This window comes from Lactuca saligna, chromosome 9 (genome assembly GCF_052625555.1).
Source record: "Lactuca saligna cultivar CGN05327 chromosome 9, ASM5262555v1, whole genome shotgun sequence".
In the NCBI taxonomy this organism is placed as follows: domain Eukaryota; kingdom Viridiplantae; phylum Streptophyta; class Magnoliopsida; order Asterales; family Asteraceae; genus Lactuca; species Lactuca saligna.
Window position 1 is genome coordinate 178,684,145 of NC_136425.1, and position 10,639 is coordinate 178,694,783.

Consider the following 10,639-nt stretch of genomic DNA (forward strand, 5'->3'; position numbering starts at 1 on the left):
AATCGAGTTGGGTAAATCGGGTGTCGGGTAATTTTTTTTGGGTATTCGGGTAAACCGGTTTTTTTAGGTCTGGTTTAGGGTAGGTTTTTTGGGTTTCAGGTATACCCGAATTATTTTAATTTTTTTGTAGAGCTTGTACTCTGTAGCAGGTATTTGATCACGCTTAAACTAATTATCACTATTATAAAGCATGAATCTCTTTTATTAAGGCGGTATGCCACTAACAACATTAAAAGCAATTGTTTATATATCACCATCTTCTTTAAAACTTAACAGTTTTCTAGATTATAGTTCTTATTGCAATTAACAAACTCATTATCTTGACGAAACTTCAAAACATGACAAATCTTATAGCTACAATTATCTTATACATTTAAAACTTTTTAACTTAGATCTTCAAGTATTTGTTTTTTTACCATCGTATTAGATTAGATTAATCTGTTAAAAGATTACTTGATATCTCAAGTATTATTGAATAAAAAATCTCAATGTTCAAAGTTTGAGTAACTTTGTTTATGTCTCATTTTCTTTTATATAAAAAAGACTAATAAAGCACGATGTATTTACTGTTGGATAAGGTGTCTAAGTCCATAATGAGCACTCTTGGTTAACCAATTCACGACAACCCATATAGAATCAACTCCACGTGGGGTTCTGGGAAGCTAGTGATGTCCTCCCACTTCCACATAGGAATATCTAAAGGTTGTGTCTTGTCACGAGGCCTCGGTGCTCTGCCTTGACCTTCCTGCAGGTCAGGTATCTCTCAACGTACCAGGCTACATCCTACTTCATGTAGGATCACCAATAACCAGGATATAGATCTTTGTACATCTTCGTTGCCCCAGGATGGATGCAGAACCTGGACTTGTGGGCCTCATCCATCAGAATCTGCCACACTCCGCCCCAATACGGCACCCATACCCTCCTATGTAGGGTCAATAGCCCACCGGCTATCATAATCAAAGGAGGCCACCTGGCATATGTCCGCTCGAACTTCCGACATTCCTCCTTGAGGCCCTCAACCTACATCTTTCTAACATGCTCCAGCAAAGGGGTAATCACTGTCATCCTCAGACAAATGTCTCGAATCGGAGCCGTTGCCGCCTTGGGCTTAGGGCATCAGCCACCACGTTGGCCTTGCCCGGATGGTAGAGGATCTCAAATCATATTCCTTCACCACATCTAACCAACGACGCTGCCTTATGTTTAGATTCAGCTGATCCATGAGGTACCTAAAACTCTTGTGGTCCGTGTAAATGGTACAACGGCCCCAATAGAGGTAATGCCACCAAATCTTGATGGTGAAAACCACAGCCCCCATCTCTAAATCATGTGTCGGATAGTTAGCCTTGTGTGGCTTCAATTACCTTGAGGTATAAGCTATCACGTGACCTTGTTGCATCAACACCGCACCGCCCATGCCTGTGATAGAAGCATCACAGTACACCACAAAGTTATCAATGGCCTCCGGAAAAGTCATAATCAGTGCCACACATAAGTGCTATCTAAGAGTCTCGAAGGCTTCCTGGCGCCTGCTACTCAGGCCCCCAGAGGAAGGTCACTGACTTCTTGGTCAGTTGGGTCAACGAAACAACAATTTTGGAGAAGTACTGAATAAATCTCCGGTAATAACTTGTTAGACCCAAGAAACTCCAAATCTCAGTTGGAGACCTCAGAATCCCCCACTGAATCATGACCTCTAACTTGGCTGGATCGACCAGAATACCCTTTTAGATAACGAGGTGCCCAAGAAATTGCACCTTATGCAACCAGAACTCACATTTTGGAGAACTTTGCAAAAAGTCTCTCCCTCCTCAGTGTCTCCAACACCTCCCTCAGGTGCTCTTCATGCTACTCCTGAGTCTTGGAATAAACCAAGATATCATCGATGAAGACTATCACAGACCGATCCAACATCAGTCTGCAAACTCGGTTTATAAGGTCCATGAATGCGGCTGGAGCATTGGTAAGCCCAAACAACATCACCACAAACTCATAATGACCATAGTGAGTCCTAAAAGCCGTCTTCTGTACATCCTCATCCCTGACTCGCATCTGGTGATAACCCGAACGTAAATCAATCTTGGAGAACCAAGATGCACCCTGTAGTTGGTCAAAAAAATCATTGATCCTCGGGAGGGGTTAACGATTCTTCATTGTTACCTTATTCAGCTCCTGGTAGTGTATACACATGTGACTCATCCTTTTTCTTCACAAACAGGATCGAGGCTCCCTATGGCGAACTGCTCGGCCTGATAAATCCTTTGTCTAGTAGCTCTTGCAGTTGCGTAGACAACTCCTGTATCTCGGGAGGAACCAACTGATATGGTGCCTTGGCTATCAGAGCCGCACCAGGGACTAGTTCAATCCTAAACTCAACATGTCTCTTTGGAGGCACCCCTAGTAAATCCTCCGGGAATACGTCCCGGTACTCTCGCACTACCGGTACATCATCTACTATCGCCTTACCCTTATCCTGGGTATCCATGACATCAGCCACATATCCCGCGCAATCCTGCTGAAGGTAGCGCCTCACTCTCGCTGCTGAGCATAGAGTCAATCCACCCTGTGGTCTCTCGCCCTGAATCACTAGCCCTCTCCCACTAGGAGTTTAAACCCTCACTATTTGTTGCTCGCAGTTGATCACTACCCCATTGGGGCTCAACCAATCCATACCCACGATGACCTTGTTCCCTCACAGGGGAATAGGAACCAAATCTATCGAAAACTGGTCATCGAATAGTTGTAGTGTCACCTTGTGTGAACCCTCATAAACCTAACGGTCCTATCATCTGCTATCTACACTTCAAGTGGGCAATCGAACTCCCATGGAGATTATATGAATCGCTTGCTTAGTGCGAGTGACACAACATATCGAGTAGCCCCCGAATCAAACAATACCGGGGCAAATATACCATTCACAAGGAACGATCCTATAACAAAACACATAAACATAAGAAATAATCAATATAAATAAATTGATAAGGAGAATATATATACCCGTAACAACATCAGGAGTTGCATGTGCCTCCTTTGCTGTCAAATGGAAGGCTCTACTCTTCGCCATTGGCGCCTCTACATGGCCCTGTCGGCTATCTGTAATCCTCAATGTAGCAGGAGCGGGTGCCACCACGTGTCCTACTATTGCCAAGCTTAGACACTGGGACCGCTTGTGGCCCCTCTAATTACACTCAAATCAAATCAAATCAGATGTTGTGGTGGTGGTGGTGGTAGCTGTATAGTCCCTGCTCACATGACCAGTTTGGCCGCACTTGAAGCAGCCCGAAGTACCCGCCCTGCATGTCCCCTCGTGTGACCTACACTATTTATCGCAACATCCTCAACCATGTTGGCCCTTCCCTCGGGAATATGTCCTTGGGCTTCATACCTGAACCCTCCATACTAGATGTTGCATCTGGTTTCCTTTTCCTCTCCATCTCCAAGTCAATCTCTCTCTCTCTCTCTCTCTCTCTCTCTCTCTCTCTCTGACAATCATATCCTCCAGCGTTTTGCAGCTAGATCGGCTCACAAACTGCCGAATGTCACTCCTCAACATCTCATGATATCAGGCCTTTTTCATCTCCTCATTCGCCACATACTGTGGAATGAGAAGGCCTCTCTCCCTAAGCTTAGTGGTGATCTCCATCACCGTCTCAACTGTCTGCTGTAGATCCTAGAACTCTATCACAGGTGCAAACTCGACTCTAAACCTAGCCGAAAAGTCACTCCAATTCATAGCATCAAGAGTTGCATCATCACTAATGGCATGTCCGACCTCCTCCCACCATTCACGTGCCCTGTCCTTCAAAATACAAGATGCAAGTCAAACCTTGTCCCCCTCGGGACACCTGCTACTACGGAATGCGTTGGCGACATCTGGCAAACATCTAGTGCTCACAATGGGGTCCCGATCCCCATGGTAGTAGGGAGCTCCACAAGCTTTGAACTCCCTAAATGTCAGTGTGCGTCACCCCATCATGTCCACCACCTTGGTGCGAAAAGCACTCAATCTCTCATCTAGAAGCTCCAAGATACCCTCCTTGATCGTGCAAAAGATCACAAGAGTCTGATCCAGGATACTATGCATGATCTTAGAGGAGATGAACTCCCTAGTCTAGTTGTCTAGCTGTCCGGCTCCTGAGCCTGAGCCTAATCCCTCACCAACACCTGAACTGCCGACTGTTCTAGTGTGTTGTGTCACCATACTGAAAAAATACACCACAGCAAACATCGAAATACTCATCATAACTCGAGGGATCACACATTCTACAAGTTTCCAGGTTCCATCTCATCCTTCCTTGATTTAAGTACGGATCCTCTCCTTTTAGTAGTACGGGCCCATACTACCTTCCACATCTATCCATACTTTCCTTAAGAACTACTTGAGTTCACCAAGTCCCTTCTACTACTACTACTGCTTCGTGCGCTAATCTCATCCTACGATTTCCCTAGGGTAATCACCATCCCACTCTTCGCCATCAGTTGCACAAGAAGTCCCTGCTATCTGATGGGGTTTGAGCATTACATCAATCCTATGGTGAACATGCAACCCTAATAATTTGGATTTGGGTTTTTCTTAAGTTATACATGCAAATAATCATTAAAAGCATAAACCCTAATACCTAGCACACTAATTTCGAAAATTATATGAAAAATAGGATTTGGAACATTACCTCACTTGTTATGTAGTAATAATAAGAACACATTGACCTTTGAAAGCTTAGTACCCCAAGTGTTGCACCTCTAATGGAGCCACAAACACCCAATGCAACAAGATGACTTAGGAGAGAAGAAGAATTCGACTAGGGAAACTCAAAGAAGCATAAGGCCGAATTCCACATGTTAAGGGGTTTATTTATAGTTGAGGCTATTAGGGTTTTAAGGTGGAAACCCGAACTTCCTTGCTTAGGCCTTAAGCAATCCATGGAACCCTTATAGAAGGCCCCTTGGACGAAATTCTTATGGGCTTCCCATAGATTTCATCCAATCTCTTCTATTAGGAGTCCATAGCCCAGCTAGCAACTAACAATTAATTTCAATATCAATCCCCTTTATTTAATAAACCTCTTTTGATCACCAAACTAATTTCAAATTAATTTTTGATCAATACTAATTAAATAATATGATTTCCCAATAATATATTAATCTTGTAATATATTAATAAAATCTTTTTGAGTACTAATTAATTATTCATTTAATAAATTCTACTCTCTCTCTCTCTCTCTCTCCACTTGTCATCCTATAAAGTTACATGAGTGAAGGCAACCCAAAAAGACCATGCTCATAATCGGTTCAAGTACATACCAATAAAATTTATGGGCTTAGACACACAATCCAACACTATCTCCCCCTAACTAGCTCGCGAATACCATTACATATCACTAAGACTAGATAATTCTTCAAATGAGAGATCCTACCCTACAACGGTTGGACTCAAACAAGAGTTGCGAAATAGAGCTAGACTTAACCTTATGAAATTATTTAATCCTTGCAATATGTAACTTAACATATTCGTTTACTAGTTAGAAAAAAATAACTAAGACACCTAAAAGCACAAAGCAAGCAACATTCGAGCATTGAGTAACATAATCAAGCATATACTAATCAGGCCATCATACTTACTAATTTGTACTAGCATGCAGTTCATAGAGCTGATACACATATTGCAGGACCATCAGGCATCCTACCTAGATCCTTAGCTCTAATCTAGCATGTAGTTCTCATAAACATATCATAACATAAACTTGTATGGGTAATTTGGGAGTACTTACTTGAGCTCGGCTGATTGCATGCACCACTCCCTTTTCTATTTTTCAAAGTTCTTTTTGCTTTTCTTAAAGTTCTTTTCCTTTTTCTCAAAGTTGTTTTTATAATAATGGTTTTTCTTTTGGAGAATTTTATACTAATTCCTTAGTTTGAGTTCAGATACACTCGAGAGTGTGCCCAAATCCCTCAAACCAAGGCTTTGATACCAACTTGTAACATCTTAAAAATACAGTCCAAAAATTTCTTTTTAAATCATTTAAGAAAAACCCATAATTCATCAAACAATGTAATAAAATCAAAAGCCATGTATCTCAAACATCATATCAAAAATATTGTATCGAAACATGTGTCAAAATATCAAAGTATAAACATCCCAAGCTAATCAAATGGTGTGTGCACTGCAATCGCGATCTGACTTGTTGAGTCACCCCTTGACTCGCCGAGTTCCTTGACTACCCTCAGACTCGACGAATTCTACCATCATAGAAAACGGGACAACACGACTCAACTCGTCAAGTTCCTCTGTCTATTTAGGCCATCTTAATGGGTTAATCCTATACTCTTCAGATCCAAATACCATAACTCTTCTATGTACTGGAAATACCTTCTTAAGGGTAAAGTTTCTAACTTTACCCGCATATAGTCCTTCTTTATGGGTTTAGCTCAAATCATAGTTCTTTAGGACATAGATCATTGTCCAAAAGGCTTATTACTCCAACCTAAAGCATGAAAACCCATATCCACGTTCTAAACACCTAATGAACACATAAAGTCTTGGACTTTACTTCCATGCAGGGCCCGTTTGGGCTTAAAAGGCCTTATAAAGGTCCTTAAGCTTGCATGGGGCTTCCGTGGTCATAAAGTTTGCACCTTTATGCAATTGAACCCCTTCTAGATCCCAGATCTGAAAGGTAAACTACTTGGGACGTCCATGTCCCAAGGATCAAGGTTCTTGAACCAAAACCTCCCCATAAATGGACATAAGAAGATCTAATGAACTAAAAGCCAAGATGGAGACTTGATTACCAGAAAATGATGAGGAGGGAAGGAAGTTTCTGGATTTACTATCTTCTCCTTGAGCCTTCTAACCCCATATTCTTCTTCAAGCTTCAAGAGCACACAATATTAATCACAAATGGCTCATACACTCACAGAATGCTCTAGTGTTTCTTGGATTAGGGTTTGGGACTTTGAGGCTGGAAATGAGGCCATAAAGTAAGGATTAAGTTGCTTAAATAAGGTGCAAAACCCCAAAATTAGGGTTTCATTTTGGTAGGCCTACTCGCCGAGTTGAGGGTTTTCAACTCATTGAGTAGGATGGCTTAAAACCCGCATCCAATCCCGCTTCTACTCAACGAGTCTGGGGCTCCTAACTCGTCGAGTGGCTCTACAAAAATAAACAAATTACAATTAAATGCGTACGTGGAATAAGGCGTTACAATATAACTTTTTTTTTTTCTTCTCATTTTACCCTTTTTCTTTGAAGCATAATTCGATAGCTTTAATCACTTAACCCACATTATCAACATCCTATAGGGTTTAAACTCTATTTCTTTGAAGCCCAATACCTTTACTCGATCCATTTACAACCCGCTATCCCGATAATGTAAACATCCAAAAAATGGGTGTTACATATTTTTATTTCAAAGGAATTTTATAGATTTGAGTAATGGTGAATGCTTACTACCATGGGGAATGATGCATAAGAGAGACCTCTAGCCTCACAGATTCTATAATCACCAAATAGGTTTTCATCATCGATGTAGATTACATGAATCGTTTGATTGTGGCTGCTTTGGAGCGTTTTATGTATTTTTTTTCATTGTTTCCCCATATTATGGTGGTTGCTTTCGTGGTTTTCTAACTGAAACATGATTTAAACATACCTGTTTAATTTTGAAGGTATATCAAATAAAACAAATCTCTTATTTACTCATATTAATTAGATTATTAGTTTGCATAAAATATATGCTAATATATAGCATTTTCAAATTTCAAAATTTAAACAAATGCTCACAGAAAAATTACAAAGGTATCTGATTCTTTCTTCCGCTCTTAATGGATTTTAAGTTTTTATTTTCAATCTCTTCTGATTTGCCTATCATCTTTGAAGACAACACTCCTGCAAATTAAATAGGTAATTTTCTATATCTACATATTTATGTTGTGTCATGACAATGAATTTTCACAGTACAATGCTAAAATTATGAGCCAATCATATGATTTTCTAGTGCCATGCATATCTTACCTACCCAACCCCCTCACCCCCTCCCCCCGGCGCACGATCATTGCATAAATAATGCATGTTACTCCTTTTATTTATGTGACTTTTTTTGTAGGTTATAAAAGATCACTTTTAAAATGGTAGATACAATAAACCAATTATAACATTCTTTTACGCATAATCGCAACCTTGCTATGCTATACCAGGTGAGGGGTGTCTTTACGAAGATAACAAATTTTAAATATTTCGAAAAGAATTAAATATCATGATTTTATCAAATATCTACAAATACAAAACATCTATCCGACATTCAAACATGTGTACATATTAATTTGAAGTATTAATCATATCATTATAAACTTATTAGCAAAATATCTATGTTTTTAATTTAATAAATTAATTTTAAACATTGATCAATCGTTACGCTTATGATCTATTGATAATGTTTTTTTTTTTTTAGTGATAATCTACTTCAAATAATAAAACTTAATTCAACCACTAGATTCTTAAAGTTCATTTTATGTAATATGCTTTCCACGGAGATTAGTCAATACATGAAAGTTGGTCGTTAAAAAAATATCGGTTCCAAAAAAAAACTTTTATCTAATTAATTATCGTAAGTTTAATAATACATTGTTACATGATATTTCCGAAAAAGAGATATCCAAAGTCCAAAGTCTAAACACATAAATTATTCTCCTAAATATGTTTGAGTAATGCCAAAATGGGCCAAAAATAAACCGGTCCTTGAAGTTAAAGAGGCCCAATATTCATTTTAAAAACCCTAATTGCACCAAATACAACCCTTACTCATTCCCAAATCTCGCCTCCAATATCTTTCTCCTGTTCCGAGATCAAACTAGGTTTCTCTGCAAAAATGGCTGCCACAGCTCCACCCAATTCCGTCCAATGCTTCGGCAGAAAGAAGACAGCGGTGGCCGTCACCCACTGCAAAGCTGGCCGTGGCCTAATCAAGATCAATGGAGTTCCGATCGAACTGGTTCAGCCGGAGATCCTCCGTTACAAGGCGTTCGAACCAATCCTCCTTCTCGGTCGCCACAAATTCGCCGGCGTTGACATGAGGATTCGCGTCAAAGGTGGTGGTCACACCTCTCAGATTTACGCTATTCGTCAGAGCATTTCTAAAGCCCTTGTAGCCTACTACCAGAAATTTGTTGACGAAGAGCAGAAGAAGGAGATTAAGGATATTCTTGTGAGGTACGATAGAACCCTTCTCGTTGCTGATCCAAGAAGATGCGAGCCAAAGAAGTTTGGTGGACGTGGTGCTCGTGCTAGGTTCCAGAAATCATACCGTTAAACAAATTAAAGTAATCTCATTGTCTTCTCTAAAGTTTTATGCTTTTGATGTTAAGTTGCCTTTAAATTTTTGTGTTAGACTATATATTGATCATGTATGGATGGATACCTGTTGTTTTTTCTTCAAGAAATCTCTCAACCTTCTATAGCTATGCATCATCTTTATGGCATTATCTAGATATATGATTGAGTTTCTTGGATTAAGCCTTCAGTTTTTTGTCTTTGCGTGTGAAAGAGGATGGAAATATAGTTTTGGCATTGATCTGTGGTAAATCAGTGTTTTTAATAATTAAAATTTTTTACTTCATCCTTTTCAAATTGATGCTTGGATTATGTTTGTGATTTGTGTTATTCCACTTGGTTATGTTAAACTATGAACTGAAAGATTAATGTAAGTTTTTGGAGGGTAATAATTGATATATATTGCAAACAAAATTTTCTATATAACCCTAAAAAACAAAATGGAACTGTATTGCTATTCCTTAATAAACCCAAAAAAACAAAATGAGATGTTTTTGGGAACCATATTTAGATATTTCAAATATATTAAAAAAGGGTTATCGAATTTGAAGCTAAAAATTTATCTAACTTCTAGTGAATAGGTTAGATTTCAACTTGACTATAATTTTTTTTTTCTTCATCCTTCAAATATGAAGGAACTGCAACATGTAAGGAGATGTGATTCACATCTATCTATGATGATAACAAATTATTATTTCCAAAGTAATGACTGAATCTTTTGAGTTTAAGTTTGTGAAAAATGACAACCAAAAAATATCGAAGTAAAACTACTGATATCGATAGAATATTATTAAGCAAATCTTTAAAGGCCCTCTATGCTGACATCATGGATTTGTATTTGTTGCAATTTTTGAGAAACGAAGGTTTCAAAATATCAAATTAGAACAATTATAAATTTATGTATGAATCCTCATCGTTTTTGTTACTCAGGATATGAAATCCTTTGTTTAAAGGTAGAAAGATTAATGTTCTTAGGCATTAACTAAACAATTTAAGTAAATAACTATTTCATTCCACATTTTACACACCATATCATTTTGGAAAATAATTGCTAATTCTTGAATCATCAAAATGACTTCGATGTCTCTCTTTTTTTGTTTGAAGGATTAGAAAAAAAGGGTTCGGATCTCCTGCTGGAATGATTTAGAAGAGCCAAAACTAAAAATAGTGGTATTTGTTAGCAATAACATAATGGAGGCAAATAATCAAATATAGATTGATTCGAATTTGATTCAAACACAACACCCATAGGTATATAGGAAATGTATTGAATTGATACTTTTTAATCAATAGACCGAAATTTGATTCAAA

At 38.7% G+C, this 10,639-nt stretch overlaps 1 protein-coding gene across 1 annotated transcript; it reads left to right on the forward strand.

Annotated features, from left to right (window-relative positions):
- Positions 1-8,785: 8,785 nt before the first annotated feature.
- LOC145018362 (small ribosomal subunit protein uS9-like) lies at positions 8,786-9,459 on the forward strand. Its single transcript, XM_078976260.1, has one exon. The coding sequence runs from the start codon at positions 8,868-8,870 to the stop codon at positions 9,306-9,308; it is 441 nt and encodes a 146-aa protein (XP_078832386.1). The 5' UTR covers positions 8,786-8,867; the 3' UTR covers positions 9,309-9,459.
- Positions 9,460-10,639: the final 1,180 nt, after the last annotated feature.

Bases quoted from the DNA above. Each gene is read 5' to 3' on its own strand.
- LOC145018362 (XM_078976260.1), top strand. From the start codon at position 8,868: ATGGCTGCCACAGCTCCACCCAATTCCGTCCAATGCTTCGGCAGAAAG.